The following is a 21490-nucleotide window of genomic DNA, read 5'->3' as shown; positions in this document are numbered from 1 at the left end:
AATGACTCAAAGAAATGTCCTAGATGGTGTCTCTTGGGAGACTTTCCTCGTGTCCCACCTATGTGTGGTCCTTCAACCACAGCCAAACTTCGCTCCCACTCTCTGAATTTCCCAGTCTCAAGTATTTGTCACACTGAGTTATTAAAACATCCCGATTCACTTTCACTCACTTTAACAGTTACGTAGAAATTACTCACGTTGTTGGCTTCTGGGAAATACATTTGTAATGCTTTCGTCTGAGCTGTCATACATAATATGCTTCCTTGACATCTGGAATCCAAGTGATGTAGATTGGAGACATCACAATGCTGTACTGGTAATGGCTAGAAAACAGAGATGTGATGGCAAAGTAGCCCTTGGAAGAAAGACAGTAAAATTGAGTTAAATTCAGCAAACATTTAGAGTATCAATCAGACACAGAAAGAACATACATTACAGAATGAGCCTAATGTAATTGCTCTGGATCCTTCAGAAGCTTATGACTTAGTGGGAAAAATGGATATTGATAACTAAGAAATGCCCTTATAGAATACAAATAAAGTTATGTAGGAGCACAAAGTAAATAGTTATTAACCTTGGATATGACTTTTGGTCATTGCTATGTTGTTGCTAAGTCGCTTCAGTGTGTCGGACTCTGTGCGACCCCATAGACGGCAGCCCACCAGGCTCCCCCATCCCTGGGATTCTCCAGTCAAAAACACTGGAGTGGGTTGCCATTTCCTTCTCCAATGCATGAAAGTGAAAAGTGAAAATGAAAGTGAAGTCGCTCAGTCGTGTCCGACTTTTAGCGATCCCATGGACTGCATGCAGCCCACCAGGCTCCTCCATCCATGGGATTTTCCAGGCAAGAGTACTGGAGTGGGGTGCCATTGCCTTCTCCTCGTAGCCCGATAGGCGTGGTTTAACGTATTAACTTTACCATTTACTGCTTTCTAGTCTTAAGCACATTACTTAATCTTTCTGTGTCTTAACTAACTCAAAGGTAAAATGGGTTTAGTTACAATAATTATCAGATCACCGGGAGGCACAATTAAGCCATGCGCATGCGCCATATAGCTTTCTATGCGAAGTCGGGAAAGAGGGCATCCAGGTCAAGCGATTTCCTGTCAGGGAGGCAGAGTGGAAGGTGTACATACTCCATCCACTCACATTTCACTGGAGAAAATGCAGTCACCTTGTCACGCACGACTGAATGGGGAGCTGGGCAGCGGAATCTCTAGCTGGGCAGCTGGAAGAGGGTAGAAAAGGCCCACAAACTCCACAAACAAATGCAATAATTCTTAGGTAATGGTTAGACTTTTAATCCACATTGAAAAAAAAAGCCACAACTCTGTGACGGCACCATGAACAAAGCAGACAGACCATGTGTCGTGTCATACTGTGTCTCAGTCATGTCTGACTCCCTATGACCCTATGGACTGTAGCCCGCCAGGCTCCTCTGTCCATGGATTCTGCAGGCAAGAATACTGGAGTGGGTTGTCATGCCTTCCTCCACTGGATCTTCCTGACCCAGGGACTGAACCCAAGTCTCCTGCATCTCCTGCATTGGCAGGTGAATTCTTCACCACTGAGCCACCTAGGTGGTCCCCAAATCCTCTGCTCTATTCCTTAGGAGAGGTCCCCAACCTTTTTTGGCTAGAGACCAGTTTCATAGAAGACAATTTTCCGACAGATAGTGGGAGGCAGGGATGGTTTTAGTTTTGCCCACCACTCACCTCCAGCTGTGTGGCCAGGTTCCTAACAGACCGCTTGGGAACCCCTGTTCCAGAGTACATTAATTTGTCATTGTGAGCAACACTGGGGCAATAGAGAGCAAAACTGCATCTGTGGTTTTCCCCTCCCAGCCTTCAGTTTTTCCTAGGCTGCTGCTGGAAGAAACAGAAACACATCCAAGGTGTGGAAAGGTGGAGAACAGCTGCTTGATGGAGACGCACTTGCTACAGGGCAAAGCGACAACGAACAGCAGGGATGGAGAACAGGGCACACCAAGCAGAAGGGCACCTCGGTCTGGGATAATCTAATGCAGAGAAAATATCCCTAAACACACCTGAATGTTCTCTGAAGGCGTCACTGTGTTGCTGCCCAGCACAGACACTGCTGTTCATGAGGGTGAATTCAGTGAAAAACATCCCTAGAAGATGAGGGTAGGATCCAATATTATTAACATCCTCTCCCCCTTTCTTACCCTCCTCCCCATGTCCCTCACACCAAAAACCAGTCCTGAGATAATTTTTATCCCAATTAAGTGAGATTTAAGTGAACATTAAGAAAAAACATTTAAACTAGAAAAGAAATCTCAGAGGAGGAACCTATAATCTAATGGAAAGATTTCCGTTTGGTCAGCAAGGAAGGCTGAATGATCCAATACTCACAGAATGAAGTGTTTAGTTCGTGTATTTAGTAGATAAAATGAAAATGCTGCCATGCTTTTGAGGCAAACTTTACTCACCCAGATAGCTTCATTACCCGATAGAATTATACAAATCAGGTTAAACTCCATGAATGTGATATTTAATAAAGTTTCTCATTTTTTCCCTACTGTAATATGCAGAGACAACATGTTTGATGTCTCAGTGGATATGTTTAAAGTTGTTATTGGTTACAATTATGTGTGTGTGTTGTCAGTTTCCCAAGCCTAGAAGGTGAATTTAGCAAGAATTACTAGAGAAGATTTTTCACTCACTTTAAGAACACCAGTTGTGAACTTCCCTGGCAGTCCAGTGGTTAAGACTGATGCTTCCACTGCAGGGCGTATGGGTTTGATCCCTAATTGAGGCATGAAGATCCCACATGCCATGCGATGCAGCCAAATAAAAAAGAATATATCTTGCCATCATTCTGATGATTTTCCATCTTTATCCAAAGAAGGAAAACATTAGTACAGATAACTCTAGAAGGCAATAATCAGAATTCAATCTGTTTAAGAATACATGTCTGTGTGCATTTCTGATATTCTTGGTATTCCCAGCCTTTCAAACAACTAACAAGAAAATGATGTAAACATCTGACTTGAAAAAGTTACAAAGCTTCTAGCTTCCCCTTCTTGACCTCAGGAAAGCTAAGAATTAATTCAGTTCAGTTCCATCCAACAGGATTGTCTGTACATCTGCTGTGTACTGATTAGTGATTTTAAGTAAGACAAATCATAATCTTTAGCCACTTCCATCCCCTAAGGGAGAATCTGCCATAAAGACCCAGGGGAAGAAGGCAACTGGGTCTCAGGAACAAGGAGTAACCAAGACCCAGAAAGCTCTCAGAACACTCTCTGCAGGACTGCTTCCTTCACTTGCGTGTCTTTATTCTGAAGGGCTTTCTCTACCTCTTTAGACAGTTGTTCACACGTTACATGTCTACATAGACAAATTTGTCGTCTCTGGATTGCAATTCCAAATTTCCAGGACAGGGAAACATATTAACCCAGTTTATTTCTGGTTTCTATTCCCCATCTTGCCGGCTGAGTCTGATGTGGTAAGATCATGTATATGAAACTGGCTAAAAGGGAAATATCCCTAAAGTCAGGGAGGTAGTTCTCAGAGAAAGGAGATTATTTAGATCAGATAGTCTCTAAATTGTCCTCATACATATAGCCCAGAATAAGAATTGTGGAAACAAAAGAGATGCTTATACTACAATCTCTGGCTTTACAAAGGTCACAATCTCATAAACCCACACGTACACATGGAGGAGTAACATTTAGTACTCTGATTAAGTACTGAAGGGGTGACTTTGATCAGAAGGGAGCCAGATAGAGTAGGAACACAGTAGACCTCAAAATAAGTAGGTTCAAATTTTGGCTCTGGCTCCTACTCATTTATGTATCCTTAGTAGGGTCACAGATTCTTCATTTGTAGATCTTTATCTTATTTGTAAAATATGGATGATTATATATAAATTTAAAGGCATTTTTAAATGATAATTAAATGCAGCACCTACCAAACACAGGATACAGCAGACTCCAGATCACAATAGTTTGGTTCAGTAAGTATGTATCGAACACATCCTTGGTGAAGCACTGGACTACATATGAAGACGTAGAAGTTAGTTGTCCTGGGGAAATGCAGATTGTTCGAGGGGCCTGGGAGGTGGGAATAAGACAGATGAACAGTTAATTCAATCATCATTCCAGTTGTGCTTTAGATTGATCTGACAAGATTTCAGGGAGGTGCTAGGACATAACTAGGCCCTATGTAGGTAGAGAGGACTTGAACAGGAACGTGCATGTGTGCTCTTTGTGACCCCATGGACTGTAGCCCACCAGGCTCCTCTGTCCATGAGATTCTTCAGGCAAGAATACTGGTGTGCTTTGCCATTCCATTCTCCAGGGGATCTTTCCAACCCAGGGATTGAACCCATGTCTCTTAAGTCTCCTGCATTGGAATGTGTATTCTTTACCACTAGCGCCACCTGGGAAGCCCTTGAACAGGAACATTTCCTATCAAACCGGGTAAAACCTTGAGCTAGCTGACCCAACTCTGGGAGGCTGATGGTTCACATTTTCTCTGTGACAAGGAAGCTACATGAATAAGTAAAAAGACCTTTTCCAAACATTACTGGGCTTAAATAAAGGTGTTAAGGGAGACATCAATATAGTTTTTAAGCAGGTTTTTACATAGTAAAGGAAGATATAAAATCCACAGTGAAAATCATCCACCTAATAGGTAACTGAAAGCATATTTTCTGTGCTCAGTGAAAATGAAAATACTCAGGAAAAGAATTAAACATTTGAATGTATTAGTTCAGAAAACTTATGCCATAAGCTGAAACTAGATAAAGTTTCAAAAACACTCTTTGCTGGGTTAACTGGAAAAAGAAAAAAAAAGAAATGATACCAGCATTTGACTATTTTAAAGTTGTTGCACTAGTCAAAGCCTGCCAAGCAATTTACCATCTCACAGAACAATTTGTTCACTTCACTTAGAAATTAGAAGTGTGTTTGGGCCAATAAAGCTAAATTTGTAGTAGTCATTTTTATTAACGGAAGTGTTTTCCAGATGTTACTTAAGTCTGGTTGTCTGGGACCTGTTCCAATAAATGAGGAAAGTTTGATTTCATAGGTTGTCACTGTTGATTCTGTCTAACCTTTGGACTAATTGGTTCATCCTAACATATTTGCTCCGGTATATAAGAGCATTGGACATTGGAGAAATTCACCTCTCCTTTTACGGGTAAGTGTCACAGTTAACTTGCTTCATGGAGTTATATGTTTTCAATTCAATAAGGATTTATTAAAAGTTTATTAAAGGTGCTTGAAAAGATTTATAAGGATAGTAGTTGGAGAGTTTAGAAAAGAATCACATTTATGTAATACACCTGCTGGAGGCTTATGAATTTATATTGAGAGTTAAGAGAATGTTGGAATGATAACTGTTAAATTAAATTTTACTAAAGCTGGTTACTTATTTTTTCCCTTCAATATAGGATTTAAACCTTGTACTTTAAGAACATGCTATAATTTGAATAGAGTTTTAAGATAAGTCTTTTTTTCTATTTGGGAGATTCTAAAGTATTAAAATGGTCAGTAACGTGGTTGAGATGGTGATTTGATGATTTTTTTTTTCTGTATAAGATTAAATCTAATGGTCAAGTATTTACAATGAATTAAGGCTGGTTATTTTTAAAAGTCTTGCTTTAAGAATGGGAAAGTTTTTTATCATTAAATTGAATTTTGAAATTATTGAAATGCTGTAATACAAGCATAAATTAGTGGTGAGATCCAAGAGGCGTTTCTAATACTTTTATTTTCTTTTCAGCGAGGGCTCAGTACCTGAAAACAGCCATGGAGTGGAAAATACTTCCCATTTACTTGCTGCTGTTTTCTGTTTTCTTGATTCAGCAAGCTTCTTCTCAAGGTACCTTAACTGTCAAAAATACTTTTATTTGACAGAGATTGCTAATTGTTCAGTTCTGACTTTTAGGTCAACAAAAGAAATAACTTTCTAAAAATGATATTTGTCTGAGTTTAATGTATAGTAAAACCTTAAAAGTAGGTAAAGACTATGTAGCATATTTATAAGCATTTTGTATTATGAAATCTTTGTAGAAGTTTTGAGCTTTTCAATAGAGTAGTTTTTGTACTTATTGTTTCTATGGTTCTCCCAAAGGTTTAAAAAACACAAGACATACAATAAAATTATGTTGGAATGATATATCATCAGATTAACTGAAATGAACAATATTTAAACAGCATATGATTTTTTCCTACGTTTACAAAGAAATTCAACTAATCTTTTATATCAAATAAATTATCAATAGCTTATGTTGGCATCATGTTGATATAAATACACTACAGTGAATATTTATGTTTCAAAGGGCATTTTAGTAATCTTGAAAATGTGCCTTCTTTCAAGGACTATTCAGATAGGAATTTACACAGGTGTGGATGTCATTTTACAACATTGAACCATTCACGGCCCTCCAAAAATAGTCCTGTAAGAACAGTTCTTATTATTCATTTTTAGAAAATGTTAAGGTACGTGCAGTGTAATCACCTTAACAGAATTCTCTAGCATCATAAAATAGATTACTTAACAATCACACCAAGCTTTGGATTTTTGTTTCCCTTTTTTTTCCTTTGATAAGCAAAATATGAGAGAAGAAAAATCAAGGTATATAACTGTTATGGCAAAATTACTCTTATAAGGTAGACACTTTCAGTAAAATGATTAAATAAACTGAGCATGTGAGATACCTGCCTGCATGGACATAGTTTCAGAATCACTTAGGTAAGGTGGAAAAACTCATGAGAGCAAATATAAATATTTAATCAGGAATGATGAGTACTCTGGTGTCTCCAAGCTCTTCTGCTCTCTCAGAATAATATTACAAGGTTCATAACACGGGTGCATTTCCTAAGTCACTTCTCCTTCATAATACTATTGGTGGGTCACAAATTTTACTCCTTTAATTAAATGAATTTAAAACTAGTTGTTAAAATCAATATCAATTAAACTAGGGCATTCATTAAATCTATGGAAATGAGTATTTCCTATAAAAATAATTGACTTCCTATTTCAGAAATCTGCTAGTTGTAAAAGAATAACCTTTTGATGTTGTCTTGTCTGCTTTTCTTGCCTTCTCAATCTCTTCCCGTTCTTTTTTCCGTATATATAATATATGTATTTATATACATACACTATATATGATATGCATTTTTGTATGCATTGTACACATATGTATGTAAAAAGTTCTGAAAGTTGTCCTAATGTTCACTGTTTTACTTGCATAGTAAGACTTTAATCTTCCTGGATTCATTATTTTGAGATTTTTTCAGTGCTTCAACATCCCTCTGTGGATTCAGAACATTGCACCTGCCAGTCTCTATTCCATGGATGGATTCAGTTGTTACATTTCTGTGGTTATTTCTCAGGGAGGTTTTCATGGTGTTTCCAAATTATTTAAAAAATATATATATGTAAGGATAATTATGCTTTTATCTAAAATAATTCTGTTCATGATTTTTATATTCATGCTCAGATGCTTTTCAAGAATTACCTATTTTGTACTCTCTTTAGCAGTGGTTGAAGGCCTCTGACTTCTCCCCACATTTATAGAGCCCAGTTATCCCCACCAGCGAAAGGAGCAGGACTATAGGAACATTCGTGCTGGCATAGCCAGCTTGCTGTAAATGCATCATCAGGAATGAGAGGCGATGGGATTGGGTGGGGAAAGTTTGGGTTTTGGATTCAGATATATGAGGGTTCAAATTCTAGGTGGGCTGTTTACTTAGGATGACCATACACTTTGTTATACAAATCAGGATATTTCTAAGAGTGAAAGAGGTCGATATGAATGATTGATAGGTGTTCACTGACCTGTAATACATATATGCTGGAACTACTAACTAACTGGGTGCCCTTGAGCAAGTTCCTAAAATTTCTGAGTTTCAGCTTTCTTATCTCTAAAAAAGAGACTACTGAAACTCCCCTGGCAACATTTCATAAGCGTTAGAGATAACGTATGACTCAGTGACCAGCGCAGAGATGCTCGGGAAATGGCAGCATTAGTAGAATTGTAGCTGCCAGCCCTCCCCCAGGAAGAGCACCCTCTTTGTGCAAAGCCATTGCTCAGCCTGGTTTTCAAAGGTGTATTTATGTTCTCAGTCCAGTAATGACTAAAGAGGCAGGGTCATGGTCACTTAGGAGGAAGCAAAGGTCGCTGGGACCCATCACAAACCATCATTCCCAACCTTTTCCAATGGATAAAATTCTCCATCACCAAGAGGCTTAGTCCTTCTCCTTAGACCTCTTCTTTATATAAAGTCATTTGGCCATGTTCATGCTAGTATTGTATGATTTTAGATTTATCAAGCTGTGCAGGGAGATGTGGGGAAGGGTATTCTAGAGATGCCATCTGCAACTGTGACTATAACTGTCAACACTACATGGAGTGCTGCCCTGACTTCAAGAAGGAATGCACTGTGGGTAAGTCCTGAGAGCTGGTGTCTCCTTTGTCAAGCTCATGTCCTGTGAGAGTCCCCTTGCACCCTTGCAGTGCTGTTGTCAGACTGTTTCACACCTTTGTGCTGAAGCGTCTTTCTCCCTTCCCTTGCGTAAATGTGTGTGCTGTGCAGTGTGCTGCTGTGCCTGAGGATGACGTCAAAGCTGCGACCATAGCGGGAGGGTAAGGGGAACCTGGAAACCTGTCACTTGCACAAGGCTATTGACTACTGCCAAGTATCATCTCTTGTTTTAAATAGAGACTTAATATTGTGACTCAGGAGTCATTAAGTAAAAGTAGTAATTCTTTGCTGTTAACCAGAGAGGTAATTACTTAGTGATGGAGCCCTTCAATAGCTTTATCAAAGAGGTTCATGGAAATAAAATAATTTTGCTTACTGTTTGACTTTTTGATATTAATATGTTTCTAGGTTACCTAAAAAAAGGTACTTTACAGTGTTTAATAATGAGTATTTAATGATGAATTTCAGTTAAAACCAAAGGGTGTAATTTTGAATTATGATATTTCACTTAAACATATTTTGGACCATTTTGTTGTTAATGTGCAAAAATTTCATATTTATGAAAATTATTAAGGTGGCTCAAAGTTATGTCTGCTTTAGAATTTGCATGTGAAGTTGGTAAATATATTGTTGTACAATTTATTTATTGTGTAAGGTAATTATTTCAAATATGTCTGTGTAAATCACTGTGGCTTTAACCAAGGCTCTTGGGGAAAATAAGCAGACTTCTCTTATATAGTCCATACCAAAGGATTGGGCTGACATATTTGAGCTCTATACCATGCCAGTTTGTCATAATAAAGGTGCATTCTGAATAATTTTTGAGCCTAACTAGTGACCTATTCAGAGAAGGCAATGGCACCCCACTCCAGTACTCTTGCCTGGAAAATCCCATGGATGGAGAAGTCTGGTGGGCTGCAGTCCATGGGGTCGCTAAGAGTCGGACACGACTGAGCGACTTCCCTTTCACTTTTCACTTTCATGCATTGGAGAAGGAAATGGCAACCCACTCCAGTGTTCTTGCCTGGAGAATCCCAGGGACGGCAGAGCCTGGTGGGCTGCCATCTGTGGGGTCGCACAGAGTCGGACACAACTGAAGCGACTTAGTAGCAGCAGCAGCAGCAGTGACCTATTTAAGTCAACTCTTTAGGATATATTGTTATAGAATATGTATGATCAATTAAAAAATCCATTTGGAAAGTAATGGTGTGAGGAGAGGATGGGGGAATTCATATGAAGGATGCTTATCTCTTTAGACATTTCTCAGTTTTCCATTGTCCATACATGAAATGACTCAGACAGCATTGGGATGTCTCTTGGAGCCTTGAAGGGCAAGAAAATTTTCCCTAAGCCTCCAGATTTCTTTCTTGACTTCAGCTGTCTTCATTTGGGACACCAACCATTTCCCAAATTCCAAAGAAGACTTAGCTATGCACTTTTGAAGCTCTAGTCAGCTATAAGGTGGAAATGGTTAATCAATACATAGGCATGATGGATCGCACAACCAATAACCCATGTTTTGCTTTGCTCTGGGTAGAGCTTTCCTGTAAAGGCCGCTGCTTCGAAACCTTTGCAAGAGGGAGGGAGTGTGACTGCGACTCAGACTGCAAGAAGTATGGCAAGTGCTGTTCCGATTATGGCACTTTTTGTGAAGCAGGTAAGCATCCCATTACCATCAGTGCTTCTCAGAACAGCCAGATGTGTGCACCCACCCTAGCACCACAGATAATGTCTAACACATGGTCCATCTCAGGTCTTGATTTTACTAACGTGTAAGCTCTTTGTTTCACTGCGATGAATTAAAGAAGGAATGCTTCCTCCTATCACTCCCTGGCTCAGCCAGGTTCCAGGAGCACAAGAGTAACAGAGATAGGGGCCGAGTATCGGTGCTTTTCTCTTCCAGGTGCCGTTCAACTGCAGGTTAAGTCAACAGTATCCAGCTCAGTTGATGATTTCTTGTCTAATCCCATTGTGCTGACCTCAAAAAGTCAACTGTGCTTTGAGCTATCTGTGCTTTTGCTCTCGGTGTTCTTGAGTGTATATCTGAGGACAGAATTTACTTCTCTGAACTAGTAAATTTAGGAGTCAGTTTAAAGCACTAAATTGATAAGCAAACCAAGAAGTTAAGTGTCTACTGTGTTCCTCTCCCCTCTCTACAGTCTCCTCAATAGTCTCTATCTAAATGCCTATATATGAAGGGGTCAATAAAAAAAGGTAGTTCCATTTTAAAATCCTCTTCTCTGATTATAGGTCCTGAAGGAGTACTCTGAGAGCTTAATAAAACCCTCTAAATTTACCAAAAGAAAAAAGATTTATGAAAATGTATTTAAATAATTGATTCCTTTCTTTTACCAAGTGTTTGCTCTCAAATCCAACTGTTAAAATATCTGTAGGGTAAAAGTGAAAGTAAGTACTGCTTGCATAATCTTATCATTTTATTTAAACAAGGTTGCATCTTCTGCTTCTTTCAAACAGTGAAGAAATAGGGTGGAAAACTATTAATCAGCATAGTGGAGGAACATTTCTTAACTCTTCAATGTTTTCATTGGAAAGCATTCCAAAAATAACGGAGACAACACCCTTGTAATTAAAATCTCCAAGTGCAGAGTTCCTGCAGCTTTCAGATGGACCTATGAGATGACCTTCTTATTCACTCATCATTCTGATAATTGTTTTGGCTGTGAGACAAAAAACTAAGAATTTATTTTGGGCAGAGGATGGATCGGGAGGGAAGATGATTAGAGAATGATCAATCATTGAGAGAACCATATTAATAAAGGTAATAGTTTATGCCACCAGGGGCGGGTCAGATTACTTGAGGTGTATGTAAAACTCAATGAAAAAAAAATTGATGAAGGTAGTGCTTCATTCACAGAATTCAGAGATGGTCAGGGTCTAAATGAAAATAGAAGCATAAATTAGAGCTTCAACATTTTCTTAAAACAAAACAAAACAAAACAAAAAAACACCCAAACTATCTTGCAACTCACCATTTAGTCATTTTAAGATTGCTATAGATACTGCTTATAAGCATCTATATGTCCCAAAGTCCTAACAGTTCGAGAACTGAAGCAGTCAAGCACCTCTGAATGTGGATGAGAAAACAGTCCAAGAGGTTACATAGTTTGCTCAAGATCATTAGAATGTGAAAAAACTTTTTCTCAAGTTGTGGTACCTGGCATTTTTGTGGGATGGGAGGAGAAAGCGGGAACATTATGGTGGTCAGTTCATGGAAATTACAAACAGTTTGGAGGAGAAGTTCGGTAAGAGTAGCAGGATTCATCACCACTCTCCTCCATGCAGGGGGCCTCCTCTCTCCCTGTTCTCTGCTTTCTTATCTTTCAGAAGTCCCTCTTCTTTTCTTCTGGTTCCTAATGATCAAAACATGTTCCATGTCTTCTCTTCTAGGCATGAGAAGGGGCAAAGAGTAGGGGCAATAAAAGGTTAAAACGATACATGCCAAACCATTAAGCTATTTTATCTTGGAGAAGGGCAATGCATTTTGAGGAAAGCATGATATGAAAGTGTGAAATTCTTCCAGGGGTAAATATTAATATAGAACTTTTGTAATTAAAAAAAAAGGTAAATTGGTATCATTTGATTTAAATGAATATGACAACAGGAAAATGTAATTTTTATATTTTTCTTCTTGAGAGCATATCTGTCAACCACATGCAGGGATTATTTTTATATCACAGAAGGCTGGCATAAAGGATGCAGCATGTAGAGTTAAGCATTTTTTAGGCAGGCAAACACCTCTGGAAATCATCTAGGAAAAAACATGTCAGTTTGCAGGCAGGGTGATTCAAGACGGCTTGCCCATTTGCCCAAGGTCAACAGCAGAGCCTTGCAGGTCTAGAACTGGAATTCAGGTCTTCTGATTCCTGAGCCTTTGCTCCAAGTCATAACTTACAGTGATTTGAGAATAGATTTTTTTTTTTTTTTAATAGCAATGCATTCTCAGAATTCATTAGTTTGGAGTAGTTAGTGCTGGGCTGAGAGCTTGCCTGCACTGGTTTTCAGCAGCATCTACTCTTGAAGCCAGATGGCATCTGTGCCTTTCACAGTTAAGAGCTGCTGATGAATGTGAACAAGATGTTAACCGACCTGTCTTGCTTGGCCTCAGTGCATAACCCCACAACACCACCCCCTCCAAAGACTGCACCTTCACCTCCAGGAGCATCTCAGACCATCAAGTCAACAACCAAACGTTCACCCAAATCACCGAACAAGAAGAAGACTAAGAAAGTTATAGAATCAGAGGAAATAACAGAAGGTAGGAAGATGACAGACGTAACCAAAGGTTGTTTCTAAGATGAAACAACCTGTAGCTGGACTACTTCTATGAACTCTTCATAGAATAAGGTGATCTTCTGAGTCATGAAAGGCTCATCACACTTTTTAAGTCAAAGTTCAAGCCAAAGTTATTTTTCTTATTTACCAAACTGTACAGGACTAGATTAAAATAATCAGAAGAAACAAGACTTACTGTTTTAAAAAAAGAGTCCATGATTTTCTTTGTAGAACGATTTGATTCTGTGGGATATAAGAAAGTTAGTGAAAGTTATATATTGAATAGTTATACTCTAGTATCTGTGACAAGATCAGGTGCCTTGCTTTTAACTGACATTTATAAGAGCAGTTGCTCATTTTACTGATAAAACAAAAGCAGAATATGACATGTGTAGATCAATAAACAGCATTTTTTGTTGTATTTGGACTGGCAGTTCTTTTTTGCTTTAAATCACAGTTGGTGTGATCAACTTTTTTATTTGATTTATAGAACATTCTGTTTCCGAAAATCAAGAGTCTTCCTCCTCCTCTTCCTCTTCCTCTTCAACTATTCGGAAAATCAAGTCTTCCAAAAATTCAGCTGCTAATAGAGAATTAAAGAAGAAACCCAAAGGTTTGAGCATTGATAAAGATCAATGACTATATCAATGCCATGTGAACAATAATTATCTAAAAGTAACGTGTGTGGGAGAATGATTTGAGGACATTTCAATATTAAGGGGGGTGTAACTTCATAAATATTAAAAGATATTCATGAAAATTTCTTATAGGAAATTAGAGCCAAGCAGCTAAGACACCACTCTGTAAAGCCAAAGAAGACGAGAGCAGCAACTGTAGAACCATAGGATGGCATCAGAGATGATTACTAATGGTTTTCTATTTCAGTTCCCCTCTACCTGATGGCATTTCTCTATCTTGCGGTTTCATTTCTCCTTCCCTATAAAGAACATTTATATTCTTCCTTAAGTATTTTGAAACTTTAATCCATTAAATTCTCATATACTCCTGAAAGGCAATATTATTCTTATTCACATTTTATGGATCTTCTTTATTATTTTTCTAATTATGTCATATCTGATTTTTCTGTAGTAAAGGACATACTACCGAATTGGCGATTACCTCCTAAAGAGAAATTTTGTTTATTCTGCTTTTTAAAAATTATTTCCTGAATTTCTAAAATATATTCTCATTCTCCAGGAAATGGCAGATTTTGGATACTGGAGTTTTGAAGAATTCTATTTCCTGGGTGGTTATTTCCCCTGAAGCCTTCTTTCTAGCTGAATAGCAAGATATTTAATCTCTGAGCATTAATAGAATTGTTTGATAAGCAGAACTCATCTAAGTGATGTGCCTCTTGGGCTCTGTGGTTCACCTGTGGGGTGGCTGCTATGGGAAGTCCTGTTAAATAGGGTCCTTTTCCTGCCATGGTATCCTAATCTCCCTCTCTGAATCCCCTGAGACTGCTGAGTTTAGACAGACAGAGAAAAGAAGGAAGTTCAAAGCCATGTGCATGGAAGCAGGGCCAAGCTGGAAGCTTGGGGGTGACTGGAACAGATTCCTCGGATGCGGTTATAGAGGTTTCTGAGGCAATTGGTTCAGTGGATCTACTGGAACTAGGTTTCTAGTAAAGGGGCAATGAGCAATAAGGAATAAGAAGAGCTAAGAAAGGGAGGGCAAAGAACATTGCTATGAGAGTTGAATTAGTGTTATTGATCATATTAACAATTTCCAAGTTGCCACTTGCTTCCATGTATTAATTGTATTGAGTTTTATATTTTTCATCCCTTATCTCACTCATTCCCTAAAACAGTCCAGTAAAATAGTATTTACCATTTTACAGTAAATCAATAGACATGTTAGAGATTAGCCATTTGCCTAGACACACACAGCCAGTCAATGATAAGCATAGCATCTTTATGTCACAAAAATAAAATGATATTTTTTTTTCTGTAGTAAAAGATAAGAAGAAAAGAACTCCTAAAAATAAACCTACCCCAGAACCACCAGTTATAGATGAAGATGGAAGTGGACTGGATAATGGTGATTTCAAGCTCACCCCGACTCCTAACATTCCCACCACACAACGTAATAAAGTTACCACAACTCCCAAGATTACAACAGTAAAACCAACACTTCCTAAGCCCAGTCTTCCACCTAATTCTGATACAACTAAAGAGATACCTTCGACAGTCAACAGAGAGACAACAGTTGAAACTAAAGAGACTTCTACAACAAATAAACAGACTTCCACTAGCGCAAAAGAGAAGACAACTTCAGCTAAAGAGACACGAACTGCAGAGAATACATCTACTAAAGGTCTTGCACCCACACCTGAAGTTCCTGCTATATCTACACCCAAAGCTGAAACTATAACCAGATCCCCTACACCCACCACCCCCAAGGAGCCTGCTCCCACCACCAAGGAGCCTGCTCTCACCACCACCACCAAGGAGCCTGCTTCCACCACCCCCAAGCAGCCTGCTCCCACCACCCCCAAAGAGCCTGCACCCACCACCCCTAAGGAGACTGCACCCACCACCAAGGAGCCTGAACCCACCGCCAAGGAGCCTGAACCCACCACCAAGGAGCCTGAACCCACCATCCCCAAGCAGCCTGCTCCCACCACCCCCAAGGAGCCTGCACCCACCACCCCTAAGGAGACTGCACCCACCACCAAGGAGCCTGAACCCAACACCCCCAAGCAGCCTGCTCCCACCACCCCCAAGGAGCCTGCACCCACCACCCCTAAGGAGACTGCACCCACCACCAAGGAGCCTGAACCCAACACCCCCAAGCAGCCTGCTCCCACCACCCCCAAGGAGCCTGCACCCACCACCCCTAAGGAGACTGCACCCACCACCAAGGAGCCTGAACCCAACACCCCCAAGCAGCCTGCTCCCACCACCCCCAAGGAGCCTGCACCCACCACCCCTAAGGAGACTGCACCCACCACCAAGGAGCCTGAACCCAACACCCCCAAGCAGCCTGCTCCCACCACCCCCAAGGAGCCTGCACCCACCACCCCTAAGGAGACTGCACCCACCACCAAGGAGCCTGAACCCAACACCCCCAAGCAGCCTGCTCCCACCACCCCAAGGAGCCTGCACCCACCAGCCCCAAGGAGCCTGCTCCCACCAGCCCCAAGGAGCCTGCTCCCACCAGCCCCAAGGAGCCTGCACCCACCAGCCCCAAGGAGCCTGCTCCCACCAGCCCCAAGGAGCCTGAACCCACTACCACCACCAAGGAGCCTGCTCCCACTACCACCCCCAAGAAGCCTGCTCCCACCACCCCCAAGGAGCCTGCTCCCGCCGACCCCAAGGAGCCTGCTCCCGCCGATCCCAAGGAGCCAGCTCCTGCTGAACCCAAGGAGCCCACTCCAAATTCTCCTGAGACACTTGCTCCAAGTTCTCCTGATATCCCTGCTCCAACCACCTCAGAGGCCTCTACTTCAACTACCACCGTGGAGCCTTCCACTACTCTGAAGAGCCCTGCTGAATCAACTCCTCAACCTCCTATAGAACCCACACCAAAGGCTCTTGAAAACAGTCCCAAGGAACCTGCAGTACCCACAATCAAGGGTCCTAAAGTGAACAAACCTGAAATAACTACAACAGTTAAAGACAAGTCCACAGAAAAAGACATATATTCTACACCTGAAATTACAACAGCTGTAGCTAAGATTATAACAGAGGCAGCAACTAAAACAGAAAAGACTACTGAATCGAAAATACCAAGTACAACCACAGATGTAACATCTACCACAACCAAAGATACCACGTCATCCAAAATTACTCCTAAAGCAACTCTTGCACCTAAAGTAATGACTGCAACAAAGAAGACGACCGAAAAGACTAAGAACAAACCTGAAAAAACCACAGCTGTACCAAAAGGCAGAGCTACTAATTCTCAAGTGACAACTCCTAAACCGCAGAAACCAACCAAAGCACCCAAAAAGCCCACTTCGACCAAAAAGCCAAGAACACCTAGAGTGAGAAAACCAAAGACTACGCCAACTCCCCCAAAGATGACGACATCAGCATTGCCTGAACCGACTCCTACCTCTTTACCAGAAGCCATGCTCCAAACCACCATCAGGCCTACCCCAACCCCCAACTCAGAAATAATTGATGTAAACCCAGAGAATGAAGATGGAGATGCTGCTGAAGGAGAAAAACCTCATATGATTTTCAGGCCCCCTGTGCTAACTCCTATAGTGATTCCAGGCACTGAAATCATAGTGAGAGGACCCAGTCAAGGCTTCGGCATCAACCCCATGTTTTCAGGTAATATCAATCAGTTACTTTCATGTTTAAAATTGGCAATGTTAAATCTTTCTGAACCAGATGCCCTGATTTAGTATTAGTCTACTGATATATATTTAGAACCCTGAACTTAACTTGTGAAATTTTATATCTTCTCTACAGGTAAGCAGAGGAGTAATCAAATAAGTTTATTTGGTGTTTGGAAAATCAAATAATAACCTAGGGTTATAAGAATCTGCAATATTTTTTGCCAAACCAATTCCACAGGGCAATCAGAACTAAGAAACAAAATTTCACATTGAGACTTTACATGAAGTAAAGTCAAATTTACATGAAGATCAGGTACCCTGATCCATTCCAGTTCATAATATATGTTTATATACTTTTTTGAGTAATATCACCTTTAAGTAAAACTATGAACAGTATCACTTTTTTTAACCTCTGAAATACATGTACCTCAAACACGTACTCTTCAAGAGCTTAGGAAAGGGTGAACAAAGGAAAGAGAACCTAATGGGAAGATTTGAAAAGAGCGGAACCCTCTTCTCATTTTTATGTTGGCTTAATTTGTGTTAATTTGTTTCAGATGAAACTAATCTATGCAACGGTAGGCCAGTAGATGGACTGACTACTTTGCGTAATGGGACATTAGTTGCATTTCGAGGTAAGTTTTGTACACATTTCTTTTTCTGCTTCTTGTTTTGTTCTTGGTATTCATGAGAACGAGTCATGGGAGAGTACAAATGTGAATTGAGCTTCCTGGAGGGAAACCTGACTGATAAACTTACCTCACATACTTATTATAAGGACTTGAGGGTAAATACTAAAGTATTGGATTAAAAAAGTTAGACATAGTGAAAGTATGTAAGTTGCTCAGTTGTGTTTGACTCTTTGCAACCCCATGGACTGTAGCCCACCAGGCTCCTCTGTCCATGGGATTTTCCAGGCAAGAGTGCTGGAGTGGGTTGCCATTCCCTTCTCCAGGGGATCTTCCTGACCCAGGGATCAAACCTGGGTCTCTGACATTGCAGACAGATGGCTGACCATCTAAGCCACTAGGGAATAAAGTAACAAACACAACTAAGTTATTTAATTATAACTACTTAATTCTAACAGAGAAATAAATTGAGAGATTAAATGACTTTCTGTAAATCAAAGCTAGAAGGCTCTTTCTAGAGAAACTGGGAAACTAAAAATTTTGTCATGCTAAATTTCAGACTTGAGAAACATCTATTCTCAGAAATGTTCAAATACTGTCACCTGCATTTGGTACTCACAATTCTGACTAACCATCACAGAATGCTTGTCAACACATTCCATCTGTTTATGATAAACTATTTTTAAAAGATTTGATTTTGATTTCTTCTGGGGTAGGTTTCAGTCTTCATTCAGCTCGTAGGCTGATGACCACTTTCAATTTTAGGTCATTATTTCTGGATGCTGACTCCATTTACTCCACCACCTCCACCTCGGAGAATTACTGAAGTTTGGGGCATTCCCTCCCCCATTGATACTGTTTTTACTAGATGCAACTGTGAAGGAAAAACTTTCTTCTTTAAGGTAAGAAAAATGGTTTGTGAGAGAAATCAGCAAACAGTTACTTTTTATTATGAAAACATAAATCAGTTCAACTTCCATTTCAAAAGGTCTCCATACTTAAACAAACTACCACTAAAATTTGATAAAAAGTTAATTTGTAACCCTGTCAAATTATTCACTAAGGTAAAACTCTCCCAATGCTTAAATCTAATAATGAGTTTCTAATCTTCCCCTACTCGCTTTATAACCTTTTTAAAAAGCTGTTCACATCATTTCCTCTTTTTAATTATCAGGGTTCTCAGTACTGGCGTTTCACCAATGATATAAAAGATGCAGGATATCCCAAACTAATTTCCAAAGGATTTGGAGGACTGAATGGAAAAATAGTGGCAGCCCTCTCAATAGCTCAGTACAAGAGCAGACCTGAATCCGTGTATTTTTTCAAGAGAGGTATGTGTCACATAATTAACAAAACTAAAAAACTCTTAAGGAGAGATCTGACAGGAAAATTTCATTCAATATTTTCATTTATTACTGGGATTACTGTCAACAAATATCTTTAATGTCTAAAATCAAATATTTTCAATTAAAAATAAATTAAGGGCAGTAAGAAGTATTTTGCTTTCTTAACATTCAAATCACAATTTCATGAGTTTTTAGGACATTTACATAAAGAATGTTATTTATTTTCAAACAAAGCTAAATATATAACTATGCAGTGTGTTGGCTTTATGACTAATAACCATTATTAATGTCTGGACTATACTGTATAAAAAACATCCATTGTTTCCTCTACCTTGTAAAAAGCTCTTTTCCACCTCTTTTGGGCATTTAAATTAATTTTCATATTATATGTGATTTTCTAATTCATCATAGGTGGCAGCGTTCAGCAATACACTTACAAACAGGAACCCACCCAAAAGTGTACTGGAAGAAGGCCTGTGATAAACTATTCTGTGTATGGAGAAACAGCACAGGTTAGGAGACGTCGATTTGAACGTGCTATAGGACCTTCTCAAGTACACACCATCAGGATTCACTACACACCCGTCAGAGTCCCTTATCAAGACAAAGGTAGTATTTTTTACTGTGTTAATTCTTACACATGAAGTAGATGTAATATAGCATCGATTATTAAATATAAATTCTGACCAAATAACCCTAATACTTTAAGCTTATTAATGTAAAACATCAATTTGCCTCAATGAATGACCAAAGATCAATACCGTATTTTTCTTTGTGGATAAGACAATTTATTCAGGCTTATTAATTATAATAAATACCACTAAGAACATTAAGCTCAAATCTATAACCCTCAAAATAGTCCTAAAAGGTAGATATTTGTATCATATAAGAGCCAGCAAAAGTTGAGGCATCGAAGTTAACTCACCCAAGGTAAGAGAGCTACTCCCAAACTATGGTTAAAACCCATGTCTGTCTGACTCAACAACTGCTCTTTCCAATACAGTACATTGCCGTTCAATCTAATACATTTAAAATGTCATCTACAGGTTTCCTCCATAATGAAGTTAAAGTGAGTACACTGTGGAGAGGACTTCCAAATGTGGTTACTTCAGCAATATCACTGCCCAACATCAGAAAACCCGATGGCTATGATTACTATGCCCTTTCTAAAGGTAAGTTATTATCTCTGAAACATGAATAAAATCAAAGCAAAACCAAGTGTTCAATGGTGACTAAAGGTGAGAAGTTAAATTCTATCACTTACTCTAATTATTCTGAAGAGAAAGCTTAGATTATTGGTTTATTTTCAATTAAACTGAATGGATTACAATTCATTTCTGCCCTATCCTTCATGAGATTAAAGCCTAGTATAATAAAACATCCACTAAACTGAGTTAAAACTAATGAAAATAATATTTTACTTTTATTATCAGTGGCATTTAATAGAGGCCTTACTTACTATAAAGTTATATTGATTTATATAATTACACAGTCTGTAAGATCAGAAAGAAGTTCCTGAGAAACTAATTTTATTAATTATATTACCTGGGGTATTTTTCTTTGAAAAAGTCATGAAAATATGAGCTATTCTGCCTATATAAATGACATCAGTATGTATTTAAAGAATAAAATTCAAACGAATGATCATTTTTTAAACTAACTTGGTTTTCTCAAATTCTTACACTGAAAAAGCAGAATTAAATATAATTTAAATCAAAGATGGTGAAAGGTCAGTCTGCCTAGGCAGCGGGTTTTCTTTTTGTCAGAAAGTTGAAATTAATACATTTCTTATATTAAAATGATAAATACTCTCTTTCAGCATAATAATAAATAGAAACTACTTTTAAGTGTTTTATTTTCTTTTTAATTGAAAAAGTGATCCTTCCTCTTTTTAGATCAATACTATAACATCGACGTGCCAAGTAGGACAGCAAGAGCCATTACTACTCGTTCTGGGCAGACCTTATCCAATACCTGGTACAACTGTCCTTAGACTGATGGGCGAAGGAAGAACCAACTAATTAAAATGAAGAAACGAATGATAAACGTTGACACTGAAATACATTTTATTAATAAAGAACGTTGAGATAAGCACACCAACTTAAATACAAAAATGTTTTTAAACTCGACAGTCATTACACTAAAACAGATCTGACAATCTTATTCACAGTTATTATAGTTTACAGAACATTTAATTAATATTTCCTCTATTTATTCCTCCTCTCCCTCCCATTGCATGGCTCACACCTATAAGAGAAAAAAAGAATAAAACTGAATGCATCCTTCAAAAAGTTAGCTCAAACTAGAGTATTTTAAGAAGTTAGCTTAAAACTAGAGTATTCACTTACCCTAATTCATTATAACAATTTTCAAGATCAAGTGTCTAAGCATATAGACACAAAACTGTGTTAGGTATTTTACATCTTCAATGGAAATCATTACAATTAATGTTTTATAACATGAATGCAATCTC

At 38.9% G+C, this 21490-nt stretch overlaps 2 protein-coding genes and 1 long non-coding RNA gene across 3 annotated transcripts in view; 1 reads left to right on the top strand and 2 right to left on the bottom strand.

The window, feature by feature from the left end:
* Positions 1-203: 203 nt before the first annotated feature.
* LOC104998061 lies at positions 204-4071 on the bottom strand. Its single transcript, XR_826408.1, has 4 exons — positions 3934-4071; positions 2684-2853; positions 2048-2131; positions 204-355 (listed from the first exon to the last, which is right to left on the bottom strand). It is a non-coding gene; the product is annotated as an uncharacterized LOC104998061 (long non-coding RNA).
* A 715-nt stretch (positions 4072-4786) lies between these two features.
* PRG4 (proteoglycan 4) lies at positions 4787-21264 on the top strand. Its single transcript, XM_010853069.1, has 14 exons — positions 4787-5165; positions 5751-5849; positions 8298-8420; positions 9996-10115; positions 12585-12734; positions 13242-13364; positions 14705-15778; positions 15844-17034; positions 17600-17677; positions 18437-18573; positions 18846-19002; positions 19429-19626; positions 20064-20189; positions 20913-21264. The coding sequence occupies exons 2-14, from the start codon at positions 5777-5779 to the stop codon at positions 21008-21010; spliced, it is 3648 nt and encodes a 1215-aa protein (XP_010851371.1). The 5' UTR covers positions 4787-5165; positions 5751-5776; the 3' UTR covers positions 21011-21264.
* TPR (translocated promoter region, nuclear basket protein) overlaps positions 21066-21490 on the bottom strand; it is a 62671-nt gene continuing 62246 nt past the window's right edge. Inside the window, exon 52 of the mRNA XM_010853070.1 lies at positions 21066-21264. Coding sequence (XP_010851372.1) covers positions 21209-21264 — 56 coding nt within the window. The 3' untranslated portion in view covers positions 21066-21208. The remainder of the gene's footprint in view (positions 21265-21490) is intronic.

Source organism: Bison bison, unplaced genomic scaffold, assembly GCF_000754665.1.
Source record: "Bison bison bison isolate TAMUID 2011002044 unplaced genomic scaffold, Bison_UMD1.0 scf7180017864322, whole genome shotgun sequence".
Classification (NCBI taxonomy): Eukaryota; Metazoa; Chordata; class Mammalia; order Artiodactyla; family Bovidae; genus Bison; species Bison bison.
The sequence above is the reverse complement of the archived record's forward strand: the minus strand, read 5'-3'. Positions and strand labels throughout refer to the sequence as shown.